We start from the raw sequence: 20,321 nt of genomic DNA on the forward strand, positions 1-20,321 counted from the left end.
GGTTTTTCTTAGGAAACAGCAGCAGATGACTCTGTGAGGTGGTGTTAATGTTATTAGGCCCATTGACATTATCGCTGGTCACTCATCCACTGATCTAGGCAATAACCTGGGGACTCAGGTTCAAATCTGCCATAGCAGATGGTGGACTTTAAATTCAGTAAAATTCTGGATTTAAGAGTCTGATGATGATAACTATGCATCCATTGGTGATTGTCAGAAAACCTCATTTGGTTCACTAATGTCCTTTAGGGAAGGCAATCTGCAATCTTTACCTGGTCTGGCCTGCATGTGACTCCAGACCCAGGGCAATGTGGTTGACTCTGAACTGCCCTCTGGGCAATTAAGGATTGGCAATAAATGTTGGTCCAGCCAGTGATGTCCTCCGCCTGTGAATGAATTTAAAAAGAGCTAAACAAGAGGGAGAAAATTAATTATGAAAATTACTTGGCAAGAAATATAAAAACAAACAACAAAAGCCTCTACAGTTACCTAAAAAGAAAGCGTGTAGCTAAAGTAAGTATGGGGTCTTTGGAGGATATGGTAATGATTGTAATGAGGTCAGCCAGCTGGACTTTATAGAATGAGTTCTCTGATTGGGGGTGTTAATCTGGCTCAGTCAGGGAGCCCTGGCTGACAGATAAGAACAGGAGTGTCATGCATCCTGTTTACAGAGAGCTGACTCTGAGGGAGCTGGATCAATATCCAGGACTCTCTACATGTAAATAAAGGGTGACTTGGTGATGGGATACTGGCCTCTGTGGACTTACTTCATATACAACTCAGAAATTAATGGCAGGAAATTTTTAAACCAATATTTTACATCAGTCATCACAGTGAAGAACATGGTAAACAGCTCAAAGATAACAGATAGCCAAGGTGCTGCTGGAAAGAAAGATCTGTAATTGCCTCTATTATAAGGGTCAGAGTATTTGACAAACTAATATGATTGAAGGCAGACAAGTCACCAGGACCTGATGGCCTGTATCCAAGAGTTATAAAGGAAGTGGCTGCAGAGATAGTGGAGACATACGTCAAAATATTCCAGTCTTCACTGGATTTCAAGCGGTTGCAGTAAATTAGAAAAACATTAACCTGACAGCCCTGTTCAAGAAGAGAGTAAACTATAGGTGGAATCTTACAAGGTTCTGAATGACATGGCCTATGGTGAGATGAGTGGTTGAATCAGGGAAGATGGTCATTTTGGACCATTGGAGGCAACTTCCTGCTTTGCTCAAGCAGCTTGACAAGGTTCTTGCCAGGGAGTGGCAAGTTCCACTGCTAACAAGCTGCTTAAAAAGCAACAAAGAGTATTAATTGGGAACTTGCCACAGTAAGTGATCTTACCAAACTTGTCATACAAACAAACCTTTGCTTCAACGAATCTCCATGTTGGACATCAGGCACCAACATCTCAAGCATGTACCATGGGAACCAACCATATGTGCCCGTGCCCATTGGATCCAACATATGCCAGCCTCTGAACAGTTGTGTCACATTGGGCAGCACGGTGGCTCAGTGGTTAGCACTGCAGCCTCACAGCACCAGGGATCCGGGTTCAATTCCGGCCTCGGGCGACTGTCTGTGTGGAGTTTGTACATTCTCCCCGCGTCTGCTTGGGTTTCCTCCAGGTGCTCTGGTTTCCTCCCACAGTCCAAAGATGTGCAGGCTAGGTGGAACAGCCATGCTAAATTGCTGCTAGTATTCAGGAGTGTGTGGGGGATGGGACTGGGTGGGGTGCTTCAAGGGGTGGTGTGGACTTGTTGGGCCAAAGGGCCTGTTTCCACATTGTAGGGAATCTAATCTAATCTAATCTCCAATCCATTTAGAGGACTCTTCTGCACTACAATGCTCCCCCTTGGGCTATGCCGGAAACTATCAGTGTAATGATGCACTAAGCACACTTTGTGCTTAGGGACACACACCCAGCTCATGGACTAGATCAGACTGCACCTCTGCTTTTTCACTAACTGTCATCATGCTCACTCACTCTAGGCCTATCCAGATTTTTGCTGCTCTTCTATATTGTCTTGCCTGGCTTTTTGCACTTGCCTCTTTAGATAAAAATACTTGGCATTTATTTCTACTGCTCACAGACACAAAGCCAGGAGGCTTGCCACTGTTGTTCACAGTCAGTCCCCTCAAAGGCAATAGCCTTCGCTTAGGGGATCTCAAGTCAAGTGTACATTTCAATACAAGTTTAGGCTTTGCTCAGAATAGACAGAGTTAGGATCCTCAGCTCATATGGAGTGAGGAGCCAAATGATAGGCAGCACATCAGCTCTTATGGCTCCTTCTGCCTTGTAAGCTGTTTTCTTCATTGAATGAGAGAGAAGCAGGTATTATGGAAGATGTATGTGGATGGCACAGCTATCACCATTGGTGCAGGTGGCAAGGTTTCCCAGGCAACTGATTAGGCATTGCAGAGGGCACACATGTGTGTGCAGTTTGTGTGGGTGTTGCAGTTTGAGTGGATGAAGATGAATGGCAAAGATAGTACAGACATTAATCAAAGGGATAGACCATGAGCCTCGGTGGGAAATGGATGCAAGAGGAGAAATCGATTGAGTGCAAGACATCAGACAGAAATATTGGCACTTATGCTGCAGTAGCATAGAATATTGACTTTCTTCATTCAATTTAGGGCATTGCTCCAGATGGCTAAGACTGCTTCAACATGGGTTGCAACCTTGGGTCAGACTGGAATAGTCTGCTGTCATGTCCACTACTGGCTCTTTGGGAAGAGAAAATCTCACCTACCAACCAGCCTGTCAAGACCATGCCCACAAAGCAGGGGAAGGATTTCCGCTTTCTATACGTGCAGGACAATTGTAGAAACCTGCAGGACAGCTCCAGACAAACTGAGCTTGTCCAAGTGCACAACAGGGTTTTAAATATTATGCCAGTGTCAGGGATGTCACTCAATTCTGAGATTCAAAGTGACTGGCACCATGGAATAGAAATATGGTATGTGACTGCTGTTGCCAGCATTTTAGTTCAGTATCACCCTATATCCTGCATCAGTTTGCCAGCAAACTGTCTTCCTTTTACAGTCATATGTCTTTTCTGTCTTTAGCATATGTAGCATATCTAAACTGTTATTTCTTTATAAGCTACCTTAAAATGGCTTCTGATTTAGCACCTTCTCCTTCTTTTTCTGGGTAATCTATAACTGCTTAAATCTCAGAAAACCAATCTTAAAGAGGTATTTTGATTGGATCAGAGACTGGAAGCTTTTCTTAGTTGGTTTGGCGAGAGAAAGCTATGAGATTGGCATATTTTAACCATGAGCATGCACCAAGATTCTCTATGTCACACTGGAGGCCTTGTTGCAAGAAATACACAAGAGTAGACGGAACCTTTGTACACAAGAAGATTTCTAGTTAGACACTGTGATAGGAGCAGATAGCTATCATGGTCAACGCCATCAGTGAGCACCAAGGACCTAGATGCAGTGCCTAAGTTCAGTGATCAAATGAGTTCTCAAGGCTAGTGAATGCATCTTTAAATGCCATATTAATTCAACCACTAGCCTCACACTGATTAATTCACCGCTTTCCTTGGCTTTTGTGTGAATATTCTCTGTCAATATGACAAATACTTCATATCTATAACTTTACCCCACCCTGATGCACTGATCAACCATGATCTCAGTGAATGGCAGAGCAGGATAGAGGGACCAAATGATTTGCTATATCTTCAATTATTTTGCTTTTACAACTTATTCCTAACACACACTACCACTTATTCAGGCATGACACTCACATCATCCAAACACATTGCATGTGACTCAATGATATACCAAATCCTCTCCTGCAGAATAAGGTAGTAGACACAAGCAGCAATGCCTAAGGAAGGGACAGTCACTGCTGCATTTCCTCACAACAATGGAGGAGATGGTATTCACCATCATGACTGAGGCCATGGCCCACAGTGGGGTTGCCTGGAGCCGAAGGTGATGTCACCCCAGACCTTGTCCTCCATCTCACATTGCACCTCCCATCATGTCACAGTAATTTCTTACTTTCAAAATGCAGATGGCCTTAGTTACATGTTTTGCTCTTCCATGTCCCATAACATTAGCCATGGTTCAATTAATCACACTCTTGCATCTGAATGCAAAGGTTGTAGAGTTAGGTTTCATTCCAGAACTTGAATATAAAAGTCAAGGCTGATGTTTCAGTGCAGTGATGACAGAGCGTTGAACTGTTAGAAGTACCATCTTTAGGATGACATGGTAAACCTCGGACACACTTGTACTTTCCAATGTAAAAGATCCCAAGGCATTATTTCAAGATAGCAAGAGCTGCCAATGCTGGAGTCAGAGACAACACAGTGTGAAGCTGGAAGAACACAGCAAGCCAGCTGGCATCAGAAGAACAGAAAAGCTGACATTTCAGGTAGGGTGAAGAAGGGCCCTGACCCAAAACGTCAGCTTTCCTGCTCCTCTGTTGTTGCCTGGCCTGCTGTGTTCCTCCAGCTCCACAAGGCATTATTTCAATGCTTTTACTTGGTGGTCTCCGATATGGCAATGTGGACTTCCTACAACAGTTAGAAAAGCAGCAGTCAGCAGAATAATGCCCTAATTGAACACTCATAGGCTTTGTAGTGACCTTCCACCACCCCCCGCTTAATTGGTGGTGTCAGAAAGGCAATGGGCATTCCACCTTCTGCCTTCCTTCCCATTTCTATGGTCAATGCCCACTTTCAAGAAGACAATTAAATTCTATATGCGTAAGAACCTATCTGATCTAAATTTTATAATCTTTAGGATTGCCATCAAAAATATTTATCTGTTTAAACTAGCTAGAGGGGCTTATTTTCAACTGACACTTACCCACTTCTAAAAAACAGTCATCAGTCAGAGAAAAATTGTGTGGGCACTTCATGATGCTGGAGCCTTGCAAGTCTTCATGAGAGAAAGCATTCCATCAAGGCATCTTTAGTTTCAGCTTGTAAAAATGGTTTTGTTTCTATATAAAATAAAAGTGGCCTGTATAGAGACATTTAATTTTGTGATAATTATTTCTGCAAAATTTCAACCCATTTTAAATCAACAATGAGTCAATTGGAACTTCAGTGTATCTAATCTTATTAGCTTCATTTTTCATCATTGGCTGTTTATCTTTCATTCTTCCAGAAACTCTGAAATCATGGTGTTGTGTTGAACATTTATAGATCTTTATCTGGCCTCTTCTATTAAATGCAATTAATCATTCCTTTAGTTCTTTATTAAAAATGCACAGTCATTATAAAAGTAATTACAGTACTTTATTTGAAATTCTATTCCACATACACATAAACCTTGGGGAATAATATAATATTAACCTCTAGATTTTCTTGAGACTAACAACAGTTAATGCTCCTATTCTCTTGTTTTGTTTTGACAATCCCAAGTTAAATAACCAGCTCATATCTCCATCATGCAGTTTAAAATGTGTATCATGTATATTTATGTGTTTAAAATAGGATGGGATTTTTAATATTTAACCACAAAAAATGTAACCTGTGCTGATAACTTCTTCTTTGGGATTTAGCACGACTTACTTCCGGTCTGCTTCTGAGATGGCTGATAATTCTGAAGTGCAAGACTATGCTGCATGGAGGGCAAGTGGTGCCAGGAGAATCAGATGAATGACCTGTTTGAAGCTTTGTGTGCTCTCACTGACTCCCTGACTTCCTCATTCATCTGTTCCTCGAAAAAGTCTCTGAATGTTTTCACTGTCCTTCTGACTGAACTTTCTCCACCTTGGTAGGTCACAAGCTAAGAACTCTCATGACTCATTTAGAATATTCAAACTCTTCAGAGATGCTTAGTTATGTTTCTAACGCATTTCTGTTAATCCCTCTCCTGACTGTCCTGCCGGAACGGCATTCTGAGTAAAGCAGTTACTTTGGGACTGTGGTGTCGAGTGTATGAATGACATGTCCTGGCCTGCAGAGATGATTGAATGATTAGCCTCTTAGTGATGGGCAATTCACTTGGGAAAGGAAACTGTTGTTGGACCATCTTTCTTGCCACATTCTCAATGAGCAACAAGTTAAAATTATAACTAATCTAATTAAAGGAAAACAGGGATGAATCACTTTTTTAAAAAATCTCAGTGGTTGAGGACACTGCTGGCTGGGCCAACCTTTATTGCCCATCCCTAAATGCCCAGAGGGCAGTTAAGAATCAACCACACTACTGTGTATCTGGAGTTACATGCAGACTGAACAGGAAAGGATGACAGTTTACTTCTGTGAAGGACATTAGTAAACCAAAAATTGGCAATAGTTTCATGGTCATCATCATCTGACCTTAATTTCAGATTTTTTTTATTATGTTTTATTTCTGGTAACCCGGGTTACCAGAACATAGTCTGGGTCTCTGGATTAACATTCTAATTGCCTCCTCATGATAGTGTACTCCATCCCTGCTTACAGATAGGTAACACGAAGGAGAAATTTCACAATTAGAAATTTAACAACCCTAAATGTCATCTCCCTTATTTTTAAATTGTGTCCCTTGGTTCTAGGGGAAACATGTCACCTGCATTTACACTATCTATCTCATTAAATATTCTGTATGTTTCAATTAGATCACCTCTCATTCGTTGAAACTCTGGAGAATACAGGCCCAATCTGCTCAAACTCTCTTCGTTGGATAATCCTGCCATGCTAGAATCAAGTCTGGTGAACCTTTGGTTCACTGTCCCCGTAGAAATAATATCCCTTCTGAGCTAAGTAGACTAAAACTATACACAGTACTTCTGGTGCAGTCTAACAAAGTTTTTATACAATTGAAGCATGATTTCGCTACTCCTGAAATTAGATTGTCTTGTGATAAAGGCTAACTTTCTATTAGCCTTCCTGAAAGCTTGCTGCTACTGCAAATAAATGCATATTTATGAAAAAACATGTATAAAATGAAGAAGTATTTTGTGACATTGAAGGGAAGGCAAGAAAGATTTGATTCTTAGATGGCAGAACTGATGTACGAAGATAGACTGGATTGTTTAGGATTATAGTCGCTGGAGTTAAGGTGAATTAGGGGGATCTCATAGAAAACTACAAAATTCTAACAAGGCAATACATGTTAAATGCAAGAAGGATGTTCTTGATGACCAAAGAGTGCAGAATCAGGTGTCACAGTCAGTCAATGTGGGGTGGGCCATTTAATAAGGAGAAATTTCTCCAGCCAGAGAGTGGTGAGCCTGTGGAATTCTCTTCCATTGAAATAATGTGAGGCCAAACACTGCCTATTTTCAAGGAGTTAGGTATTGTTCTTAGGACTAAAGGGATCAAAGGGTATGGAGAGAAAACACGAACCCCTGTTAGGTTGATGATCAGCCATGATCATATTGAATGGTGGAGCAAGTTTGAAGGGTTGAATGGCTTACTCCTGCTCCTTTTTTCAATGTTTGCATAAATGGTATACACATAATTAATAGAGAAGATTTTAGATATGAGTAAGTCATGGAAAAGGTATATATTCAATATGAATCTTTTTTAGCAAACATATGCCTTCATTGAGGGCAGATATACCAGAAAACATATCAGAACACATTGTTGGTGGAAACAAGTTTTGGGGTTTTCTAACAGCTGATAGATTGGGTTGAGAGTTGGGATTTGGGAGAGGCCTGGGGAGAGAAATAGAGGCTGTTCTAGCCTGACTTAGAGAACTTACACTATGTTAATGATTCAAATGTAACAATTGGCATGGGTAACTAAGGACCGAGGATGGGGTAAACCAAACAAAAAACAAATTGCCTGTGTCTTTCTTATGAATGGTATCCAATTATCCTTACTGAAAATATGGACAAGAACATGAATGGGCTGAGCAGGTATGCTCTTTAAAGTTAAAATATCTACCAGAGGTCACCACCTGGATGTAAAACAGTTACTTTGGAGAGCTATCAGACTGCTGCTGGCACCCATAAAACTATGAGCCATTTGCAAGAAAAACAGAGAGAATCACAGAAATAATAAGTGATAGTTTTCAAAAGGCACCATCAATTTTGGCAAAGTTGTTAAAAAGATACCAAAATTTTGAGTTGTGTACTGATTTTTAAAAGAATGAGAAACAGAGAGCAACAAGTAGTAGGGTAATACACCTTCACAGTCTGTAAAAGGACCTGTTTGTCTCTTAGAATTATACTATGGTTCACTTAGGTCTAAGCAACATAGTCTATGATAAATTGTGATTGACCTTTCTAGTTGATTCAGATGTCTCTTTGATGCTATTCCCTGTGCATAGATTAAAATGATAAAGGCAAAATTGAAACTTTTATTTCAGAAATAAATTTATGATTTCACTAAAATACTTCAATCCAATTGCACTAGCAATTTACTTAATGGTTTAGTAATACTTTAATAAAATATACTTTGATCAAATCAGCATATTTGGACAGAAATCCATCATTGACTATTTAATGGAGTACTCATCTATGCAAAAATTCTTATTTAAAATAATAATGATTGAAACTGCCGTAAGACTGGAGCACCAAATTATTAACATTGTTGATCTAACAATTTCAGAATTATGCCCTTTACACTTTCTATTGTCATCACTATTTGCAAAACTACTCTGTAAGGATAATATGTTGCTTAATTAGTCATTTCTTTCTTTCACTGACATTTGCTCACACAACAAACATCATTATATTTCAAAATAATCCCTTTCATGTGTAGAGCATTCAGATGGTTTTAAGCGATGTAAATGATGTCCTACCTAATTAAAAGAATAGTTCCTATCATCTACAATTGTCAATAAATATATATTGTGCTTTTGTCTATATAATGACTTTAAGTTTGTAGGATTTTAGACATGTTTAAATTAAATGTCTAAGAGCAGATAAAGGCTATTGTCTGTATTGTTATGTCTTTAATAAGATTTCCAGTCATAGGAAAAAGGTTTAGGAGCATGGATGTCATTTCCAGTAGTGTGGAATAATAGCTTTGAGCCACAGCTGCCATCTTAGGTACTGTCAAATAACATAAGTGGTTGGTTCATGTCATGAAGAACTGGATTTAAGACAGCACTGTTCCTTTTCACACTGTGAAGGTGTATTTTTCTACGTTTTGTTACTCCCTACTCTTTCTTTTGAAAATCATGACAGAGTATCATCACCATATTAAAAATATACAAATAAAGGATAACTATGCAAAAGAAATAAAACATCCTCACATCTCAGTCCTGACAACTTTTTATATCATCATGTTCACATTTTATTTTTGTTCTGCAAACAAAACCTCAACAGTTTCCTATGCCAGAGGAAGTGATGGAGGATCAGATTTTTTCCTGCCTCACACCAAGAGATCCTTTGCGTTACAAATATATTGGTGTACTCTTACTTTACATTAGAATGGCACTGATGAAGGGTACCAGATCCAAAATGTTAACTCTGATTTTTCTGCACAAATGCTGCCAGACATGCCGAGCTTTTCCAGCAAGTTCTGTTTTTGTCCCTCACCTCTGTAGTTCCCTCTCTAAATCTCTGCACACCTTTCCTTCTCATTCCTTCTTTAAGATGCTCCTATAATCTACCTCTGATCAAACTCTTGGTCTCTGGTGTTGCATGATTTAGTGTCAAAAGTTGCTTTATGAAGTTCCTGTGAAGCTATTTGAGATTCTATGACATTGAAGCCATTATATGGACATAAGTTTTTGATGTTGCTGTGCACAGCAGAGTCCCACAGACAGCAAAACCAGATAATTGCTGTTTTGGTCTTGTTGGGGGAAAAAATGTTAGTCATGACATATCCTTAATCTTCAAATAGCCCCAGTGGAAATTCTAGATGCAGCAGACTGAGTTGGGGCTTAGTTTCTTTATTCAAATTGGAGCAGCAAAATGTCAGCTTAGATTATGTGCTTAAGTTGAATTTACATTGTAAGTTGAGTCAAAGACCAACTGAGGATAACTAAAAAAGAAGTAAGGAGGGAGAAGATTAAATATAAGGATAAGATAGCCAGTAGCATCAAAGAAGATTGCAAGAGTTTCTTTCGATACATTAAGGGTAAAAGAGAGGCAAAAGTAGACATTGGGTGGCTAGAAAATGGAGGTTGAGAGGTAGTAATGGGGAACAAAGAACTGGCAGAAGGACTGAACAAATACTTTGCATCAGACTTCATGGTGGAAGACATGAGTAACATTGAGAAAATTCAAAAGAGTCGGGGGCAGAGGTGAGTATGGTGGCCATCACCAAGTAAAAGATATTAGAAAAAGTGAAAGATTTGAAGGCAGATAAATTACCTGAACCAGATGGACTACACCACAAAGTTCTGAAAGAGACAGCTCTAGAGATAGTGGAGGCATTAGCGGTGATCTTTCAGGAATCATTGGTGTCACAGAAGGTCCCAGAGGACTGGAAAATTGCTAATGGAAGCCCTCCCCCGCCCCGTTTAAGAAGGGAGTGAGGCAAAGGACAGTAAATTACAGGCCAATTAGCCTGCCCTCAGTCATTGGTAAGACTTTTGAGTCCATTGTGTAGAATGAGATTTCTGAATACTTGGAAATGCATGGTAAAATAGGGCAAAATCAGCATGGCTTCATCATGGGGAGGTCATGCCTAATGAATTTGTTAGAATTCTTTGAGGAGTTAATGAGCACTAAAGACCAAGGAGAGCCAATGGATGTTATCACCTTGGACTTCCAGAAAGCCTTTGACAAGGTGCCATGCAGGAGGCTGCTGAATAAGATAAGGGTCCATGGCGTTAGAGGCAAAGTACTAGCATGGATAGAAGATTAGCTGTCTGGCAGAAAGCAGGGAGTGGGGATGAAAGGGTCCTTTTCAGGATGGCAGCCAGTGACCAGTGGAGTTTTGCAAGGATCAGTGTGGGACCACAACTTTTCACTTTATACATTAATAATCTAGATGAAGGAATTGAGGGCATTCTGGCCAAGTTTCCAGATGATACAAAGATAGGTGGAGGGACAGGTAGTTTGAGGAGGTGAGGAGGCTGCAGAAGGATTTAGGCAGTTTAGGAGAGAGGGCAAAAAAGTGGCACATGGAATACAATGTAGGAAAGTGTGAATTCATGTAGTTTGGTGGGAACAATACAGGTATAGATTATTTTTTAAATGAGGAGAAAATTCAGAAATCTGAAGTGCAAAGGAACTTAGGAGTCCTAGTGTAAGAATTTCGTAAGGTTAACTTGCATGTTGAATCAGTATTTAGGAAAGCAAATGCAATGTTTGCATTTATTTTGAGAGGACTAGAATATAAAAGCAGGGATGTACTTCTGAGGCTTTACAAGGCTCTTGTCAGACCACGCTTAGGAAAGTGTGAGCAATACTGGACCTCATACCTCTGGAAGCATGTATGGGCCCTGGAGCAGGTCCAAAGCACATTCACAATAATGGTCCTAAGAATGCCAGGATTAACATATGAGGTTTGTTTGAGGATTCTGGGTCTATACTCAATGGAGTTTAGAAGGACAAGGGGGAATCTGATTAAAACTTACCGAATACTTAAAGGCTTTCATAGAGTGGATGTTGGAAAAATGTTTCCTTTAGCAGGAGAGACTATGCCCAAGGGCACAGCCTTAGACTAAAGGGAGACCCTTTAGAACAGAGATGAGGAGAAACTTCTTCAGCCAGAGAGTGGTGAATCTATTGGAATTCATTGCCACTAAAGGCTGTGGAGACTAGGTCCTTGAGTATATTTAAGACAGAGATAGATAGGTTCTTGATTATAAAGAGGATCAAAGGTTACGGGAAGAGGGCAAGAGAATGAAGTTGAGAAAGTTATCAGTCATGATTGAATGACAGACCTGATTCAATGGGCCAAATGGCCTAATTTCTGTTCCTATGTCTTATGGTCTTATGGAGTCTATCAACTGACTCAAAGTGGAACTAATTAGTATTAACAGTCGAAAGAAGGGCTAAATACATTTCATTTAGAATATCACTATATCATAAATTTTATTAGCTTCAGCAAAGGCCACACTTTTTTTTACTTCACATTGACATGGCCTTAATACTGACTATTCACATTATTGATTTTAACAGTTTCAGAATGCAGCTATTTCAATTTAATGAAGCCTAATAGAAGGAAAAGAAAATTAAATCTCTAATCATTGATTTCGTCATGTAAAATGCATTGGCAAAGGAAGGGGAACAGTGAGGACTGCATTTTAAGATAACATCTACAACAACAAATTTTGTTTATAGGGTGCCTTCAAGCTAGCACAATATTCCAAGGTGCTTCACTGGAGTGTTTTAAAACAATATTTGATCTAGATAAGGATATTAAATGATTAAAATTGATGGAACTGGAATATTTAAATGAACATGTTAAAGGAAGAGAGAATGGCAGTGAGGCGCAGAGGTTTAGGGATAGAATTCCCAAACTTAGCACTTAGGCAGTTGAAAGCTCACTGCTGAAGATGAGCAAATTGAATTAAGGACATTTAAGAAGCCGGAATTACAGGAACAAAGAGTGGTCATTGGGTTGTATGACTGGAAAATTTTCCAAAGCCAGGAAGGTTGATGGCTAATGTAAACATTTGTCCTTTAGAGTATGAGAAAGGCGATTTAATAATGGGAAATGAGGAAATAGCTGAGGCATTGAACAGGTATTTTGTGTTCGTCTTCACAGTGGAGGACACGAATAACTGATGACAAGGAGACGAAGGTAGGTGAAGACCTTGACACAATCATTATCATGAAAAAAGGTAGTGATAGGCAAGCTAATGGAGCTAAAGGTAGACAAGTCTCCTAGTCCTGGTGAAATGCATCCTAGGGTACTAAAACAGATGGCGGGAGAAAGACCAAATGCATTTGTGGCAATTTTTCATAATTTTCAGTTCAGCAGATTGGAATTTAGCAAATGTGATGCCATTTTTGTAAAAAAAAAAGGAGGTAGACAAAAGATGGGGAATTATAGGCTGGTTGGCTTGAATCTATCATCAAGGAAGAAATGGCAAGACATCTAGATCAAAATTGTCCCATTGTACATTCACAGCATGGGTACATAAAAGGCAGGTCATGTTGAACCAATTTACTGGAATTCTATGAAGACTTTGAGTGTTGTGGACAAGAGGAACCCAGTAGACGCAGTGAATCTGATTTCCAAAATTGCATCCAACAAAGTGTCGCACAAAAGGCTGCTGCATAAGATAAAGATGCACAGTGTTATGGGCAATGTATTAGCATGGGTCAAGGATTGGTTAACTAACAGGAAGCAAACAGTGGGGATAAATGAGTGCTTTTCAGGTTGGTGATTAGTGACTAGTCATGTGCCTCAGGGATCAGTGCTGGGACCGCAATTGTTTACAATTTACAAAGATCATTTGGAGGTGGGGATGACATGTAATGTGTTAAAGTTTATGGATGACACTAAGATAAATAGTAGAACAATGTTTGCAGAAGACTCTGAAAGTTTACAGGGGGATAGAGATAGTCTGGCAGAGGGAGTAAAATGTTAATAAACGTGAAGTCATCCATTTTGGTAGGAATAACAGTATAAAGGACTATTATTTGAATGGTAAAAAACTTGCAGCATGCTGCTGTGCCGAGGGACCTGTGTGTCCTTGTGCATGAATTGGAGAAGGTTGGTTTGCAGGTACAACTAGTAATTAAAAAGACAAATAGAATTTTGTCCTTCATTACTACAGGGATTGAATTTAAAAACAGGGAGGTTATTATGCAACTGTATAGGGTGCTGGTGAGGCTACACCTACAGTACTGTGTTTAGTTTTGGTCTCCTTACTTAAGAAAGGATGTACTAGCATTGTAAGGGGTGCAGAGGAGATTCACTAGGTCGTTCCAGAGTTGAGAGAGTTGGCTTCCAGGGAGAGACTGGGTAGACTGGGATTTTATTCAACTGAATTTAGAGGAATGGTGGGGGGGGGATTAATAGAAACATATAAAATTATGAAGGGAATAGATAGGATAGAAGCAAGGAGGTTGTTTCCACTAGAATATGAGGGCATAGCCTCAAAATGAGGGGGAGCAAATCTAGGACTGAATTGAGGAGGAACTTCTTCACCTAAAGGGTTGTGATTCTGTGGAATTGCCTGCCCAGTGAAGTAGTTGAGGTTTCCTCATTGAATGTTTTTTAAAGTTAAGATGGATAAATTTTGAAATAGTAAAGGAATTAAGAATTACGGTGAGAGGGTGGGTTATAGGAGCTGAGGCCATGAAAAGATCAGCCATGATCTTATTGAATGATGGAGTAGGCTCAGAGAGCCAGATGGCTTATTCTTGCTCCTGGCTCTTATGTTCTTCTTATGAAGGCATTGCTGAAATTTGAAAGCAATGGATTTAAGATTAAAATTTGAGACGTTGTCAGACTGGGAGCCAATTTCATCAGTGAGATGAGTGAACTGGAATAAGTGTGAATTAGGATATGGCAGAGAACTAGAATTTTGGCTGTCAACTGGTTTATGGAAGTTGGAAGGCTCTCCAGGCAGGACTGAAATGGTTAAAGTGAAGAGTGTCAAAAGCATTGCTGAAGCAGTTCAACCACAAACAGGTTAAGGAAGGAGCAAACAGACAATGTTAGGGTGGTTGATGTGGGCAGTCTGGGTGGTAATATGGCTATGTGTTCAAAAACTCATGTCAGGGTCAAGTATACATTTATAGCCATATTAACAAAATAAGAAGACTTTGCAAAAATAAAGTTTGTTGTTGATTGAATCTGAAATAACAAAGTAGAACTGTTCCATTCAAAGGTGTGTTACTCTTAAGGATGTTATGCTGTCTGGTGCACTTAGAATTTGCTGATTTCAACTGGGGTGGACAGCATAAGAGCTACTGTTAACACTTCTGGTTTTGGTGGGGGCGGGTGGTGGCACGGGGGAAATAGTTGCAATTCTTTCTTGTATTTACTCATCACCAACTCCTATTGGAAAGTGCATGTAGGTAAGATTTTGGTGAGTACAATGTGAAACTTGGTTATGAGGTCTTCCACAGTTGAGAAACCCACTAAAACTATTCTGCAGATGTGGAATTGAGCCCTTATGATTTTGGTTGAAAGGGGAAAAATGAAAACATGTGTACCTCATTTACGATAACACTGGAATTACTGGTATTGAACCTAGCGTGACTTGATTACATGCAAGAGAATGTCAAAAAGGCCTATGAATGAAATCAATGGGTTAACACATACAATGTAATTGCAATAATTTGCTTTGAAAAGGCAATTCCAGCAATCAGTACATCACGATTTTGTTACTGCAATTTGATTATCTTTTGACACAGCATTAAAAAGACAGCTGTAGGCTGTTTCTATGCGCCGAGACGTAATAGCCATTGATTTAACCCTCGCATTAACTAACCAATGCCAGAACGTTGGTCAGAGTTTTATAGCTCAGATCGGTAAAAAGGATAAATGTTTAGAATTACCCCCACCTGGTTTATGTACACTAACCCCACTAAGTTCGGTATACCGACGCAGAGAAAATTGTAAAAGTGAAAAGCGCCACACCATATCCCCAGTACATCTCATCGCAACAGGAATCTCTTGTAACTGGCCAGACCTCACTGTTGTCAATGCCCCTTTAAAAGTCAAAGGAAGTCTTGCCGCTGGCTGAATTGGAACTAAAGACCGTGAACATCGCAATGGGAAGCTCTGTTTCAGCCTCAGAAACACGATGATTAAAGGCCTGTCCCGATTTCCAGCAAGAGACAGAACAGTAGGGAGGCATGAAGCAGCTCCTATTTTCAGCCATTATCCCAACCGAAGGTAGAAAGCGCCGTAGATAGCGACATCGAGACCGCCAGTTACAGCGACTGGATGTTAAATGGATACCGGTACGCCCTCGACCCCACAGCAAATGTATTATTTGGAGATATGAGTCCGCGAGAAATGTAATCTACCAGTACCATCAATCCAAAATCCAGGGTCGATTTAAAAAAAAGCAACAAGAAGATCCTAACTAAATCACGGCAACCGAACTGCATACACAGACATATGCTGGCACACTTCTGTTTTTTCATTTTACATAAATGCTCGGGTGATGAATGGGCCATGACTTACCGTGCGAGACTGACAGTCACACCGGCAATCGAACGCCTTTAGATCCAGCTACTGAAACTACGTGAAATCGGTTCCAAAGAGGAAAGTAATCCGGCGTGATTAAAACACAACGACCGAGGAGAGATAGCTGAGTCACCAGCAGCTCAAATCTTTTAACATTCTCGCTGCGTTAGCGTCTGCATCTGCAGCACCAAAATGCTCCCAAAATAGCGCACCCTCCAAATTACTTGCCAGTGACGACTAGAGAAATCTGAGAAGGTCTTTAATATACATCATGTCATAGGGTCGCTCAGATTTACGAAGAGGCGATACCTACCATTAAACAAACAGAGGAAAATACGTGTTAGTGTCAAAACATGCAGATTCGCTGAATGCATTGTATATGCCAACGTCTTTAAAAGTATCCTTTTAAATAGACCTACTATATCATAAATTCAATGTACCTAATGGAAGATTTGATGATATATATCTGTCAGTTTAATCCATTAATGTAGAATGCATTTTAAAAGATTCAGCAAAGTATTCTGGACAAGACAACAGATGTTATTTCTACAACTGTGCTGCCTGAAACGTCTGGATCCCGTCAACCTATTGTTGCGAACGATCTTTTTCCTGTTTCAAACCAGTACAATGAGAATCCATCACCAGCACTGTCCCTTTAATTAGCTAAAACACACACGGCCACATCTCCAGTGTGTAGGCGATGGTCTAATACAGATATATTCTGGCCAAATCCTAATGTGTTCCAGATATCAGTGATTGTAGCTATGATGTAATAGCAAGCCAATCAAAACACGTCAAGATCAGAACAATTATCTGTTGATACACTGCTCGACGAATAACCCAGATGCTTGTCTCTGTGTCTGAAATGACATACAGCCTGCAGAAAACAATGGCAGGTAATATCTTCTATAGACACCGCAATAATGAGGAGATGTCAATTCTACGTTCTTAACCTGAGGGTTATTTATAAATTTATAAATTAATGTTAAAAGTCCACGACAATGCGAACCGACATTTTGGATGAAACTACAGAATAGATCCAATGGAATTTTGTGGTGTTTCATATTTTGCGTGTGCTTCAGAGCAATCTGTAAAAGAAAACAAAGATTTTGCATTACTTTTAAAACGAACATGTATCCAATTGGTCTGTGGTAAGACCACAACTTTAAGGAAATCAGATAATTTACACTTTGATAATGTCAGAACCATTTTTTATACGGGCGCACCTATGGAATTCACTTTATTTTACAAAGACTAAACAAAAGACTAGTGTTACAAACACACTTCCATTTGAGGGGAACATATTCGGCTTCTTTAAATGTTTATTAATCTGAAAGCAAAGTAGTGAACGCTAGAGGTTTGAAAGAAAAATAAAGTTGAAAATTCTGCGATGTTTTCAACGACCGAAGGGACGAGATTATTAAAGACTATAGTTCCGCGATGAGTCCCCAACAAAATGATTCATTTCCATTTTTGGACTTGAGAAGAAACCAATGGCTCTTGGACAAAACTGCGCACTTTGTCAACAAGGTTACACATGACTACTAACTTAATGATTTCAAGTTATAGCGCACAAAGCATTTTTGTCATTTGCACGATCAGTGACAGAGCATCAATGCTTTTGGCGTTACGACGCAAAAGCATTTTGGTAAATTTTTGGTTTATTGCACATTCTTGTTCAACCTACGCTGCCCAGAAGTATTGAATGTTGCAGTATCTTCTGTTCCCAAAGATTTCTAGTGCATCGAATAACTATAACGAAACGGCAACTCAGTGTGTCCGGAAGTGTTTCAGTGTTTCACAATAATCTTTTAGAACCCCTATCGAGATCGCTCTTAGTTTCAATCCCAGCGCAACATCCTGCTCCATCATGTTCGAGGAGGTTTCTCAAATGGTGCTGGAGATTGCATTATGAGGCAGAACTATGACATGGCTTTATAGGTTCTCTGCGGCTCTTTGTAGAGAAGACTGTCATAATCTTATAAATGTACTGACATTAGGAGCAGCCAAACTGCCGTGCATTACATCGTAAAATGACTTTCTACTCAATGCAGTTGCTCAGGAACTAAGGAGAAGGAAAGACTGGGAAAGTCAGAAGTTGTTCGACAGGTTTTTTTGAAATCACAAGTTTTGGAAGTGCTGCTCCTTCGTCAGGTGACAACTGGGAGGTAGTGTTTTCAGAGTATGGCAAAGAGCGAGCGAGAAGCAACGGGGATGACAGTGTTGCTTTCCGACTGACAAAAGATTGGCCCAAAGGCATCACCTATTTTGCGTGCAGAGTACCCTTTTAGAATGATGAAAAGACTAACATCTTTCCGTCAACTCGCTCCATCTGCAAAAGGCAAGGTTTCCTTTTTAGTCATTTAGTGTAAATACCAACCGTTTGAAAACATGTAGACAGATGGTAACTTTACACAACTCTACCTACCCGGAGACATCGGCATAATCCCATACCTCAAGCACTTGAACATTGGAAAATAAATATAACAATCATTCAGAACAGTAGAGGAGCTTGTTAAATGAGAGAAATTAGAACATATTTCAATCTAATCGTGTGCACATTATATCGATACTTAATGTGGATTGGTAGTCACAATTTTCGGACCGTGTGCAGTACTTAATTCAGAAATATATTAGCATAAAACCCAGGGATGCACTATAACCAGTACACCTAACTAGTTCTAATTCTGTTCAGTGATTTAAAATTTTACGGGTAGTAAGTTCTTTTAAATATATGAAACGTTTTATTAAAATTCAAGCAAAAATAGGAGATAGAAAAAATTTAAGAGCGTTTATTTTTGATCCATACGGTAGAAGTTCCTCCTCTTCTCAAACTGGGTTGGCTCGGACGAAAGATTTTCCTCAACGCTGATCAATCAGAGCAGGAAATCAATCCGTGCAGTGATATTAGTGATGACTTTCGGATCGATGAGTCTTTAGCATTTTACACACCATTATCGGAGCACTTCATCAATTACCAGTTCCTGGAATCAAAAGCAGTCATACCAAAGGAATGACCAATCTAAAAGTGAACAACATTTTTAAAAAATGAAGGCATGTTCAGAATTAGTTTCAAAGCAAATCTATTACAAATGTTTAACAAGGTTCATTTTGGTACTTCTAAGCCACGTGAAGTTTATTAAAGAGATGCTGGCCAATCTTTGGACATATCCTGAGTATATTTAACTCTGTTGCCCTGTTATGGGTAGATGACAGGGTCATCCTGCAAACTCCAGACAGTAAATTCAAAAATACCTTTCTTAAAAAAAATCAGACAGACCAATATCTGAGAGAGTAGGAAAAGTTAATATTTTAGATGTGGTCCATTATCACAATCGAAGGATTATTTTCAAGGAAGCCATTAAACTTTCTCCATTTTATCCTTATCCAACGACGCAACTGTCTGTGTGGAGTTTACACATTATGCCAATGGCGATGCGAGTTTCCTCCCATAGTCCAAAGCTGTGCAGTTTAGGTGGATTGGCCATGACAAATTGCAAATAGAGCCCAGGGATGTGCAGGTTAGGTGGATTAACCATGGAAAATGCAGGGTTTAGGGGTAGAGTTGGAGAGGTGGATCTGGATGGGAGGGTCGGTATGGATTCAATCGACCAAATGGCCTGCTTCCACACTGTAGGAATTCTGCTTTCCAGCATTTTTTTTCTCATATACAAACAGAATGGCTCATGGAAGTGAATTTCTACATTAATCAGTAAATGCTTAGACTTGAAAAGTTTTGATGTCCAGTGAATATAACTAGTAAAAAAATTGCTACAGCAATTTAAATTCTTAAATGTAGAGGCAAAAAACAAATTAACTTTATTCACATATTCAAATTTCCCAGAGTGTTTTCTTGTAAGTTTGAACACAATGTCAGGGGCCAGGCAGCCATCAGAGGGATCACACTTCATGGTTTAGCAGTATTTCCAATAATAATAGAAACCCAAATGTCAGGACTGTTCATAGTTTTGACACAACTCAACATGCCAGACATTGTTTTAGGTTGCTACTACGTAAAGGGAGACATCAAAGAGTCATAATGTTGGTCTGAAAGTAATTTTCAATTAGACTTTTTGGGGCGAGTACTTAGGTGCAAATATCATGTGTATATATAGTGAAGTCCATTTGGGTCTGGGTTCAGTATAATATCAATTCTGGAGATATATATCGAAGGACCAGTTGTCCAGAATTTAATACCTAAAATTCAATAGGGGGTATTTGTTAGTAATTGTACAACCTTGCCAGTCTGTGTTAAGTAGGCCAATGGTCCTTATTTAATTATGCCTTCCTGATGGCATTTAGTCTGATGAATGACACAAATGAAGAAAAATGATAATTCATTACAAGCTTGTGGAT

The 20,321-nt window shown here is 39.5% G+C and overlaps 1 protein-coding gene across 1 annotated transcript in view; it reads right to left on the reverse strand.

The window, feature by feature from the left end:
* LOC125458806 (nuclear protein AMMECR1-like) overlaps window positions 1-16,905 on the reverse strand; it is a 188,198-nt gene extending 171,293 nt beyond the window's left edge. The window contains exons 1-3 of the mRNA XM_048544501.2: window positions 16,406-16,905; window positions 15,963-16,274; window positions 4,834-4,989 (exon numbers count right to left, since the gene is read on the reverse strand). Of these exons, the coding sequence (XP_048400458.1) occupies window positions 4,834-4,885 (52 nt within the window). The 5' untranslated portion in view covers window positions 4,886-4,989; window positions 15,963-16,274; window positions 16,406-16,905. The remainder of the gene's footprint in view (window positions 1-4,833; window positions 4,990-15,962; window positions 16,275-16,405) is intronic.
* Window positions 16,906-20,321: the final 3,416 nt, after the last annotated feature.

Source organism: Stegostoma tigrinum, chromosome 15, assembly GCF_030684315.1.
Source record: "Stegostoma tigrinum isolate sSteTig4 chromosome 15, sSteTig4.hap1, whole genome shotgun sequence".
Taxonomy (NCBI): Eukaryota; Metazoa; Chordata; class Chondrichthyes; order Orectolobiformes; family Stegostomatidae; genus Stegostoma; species Stegostoma tigrinum.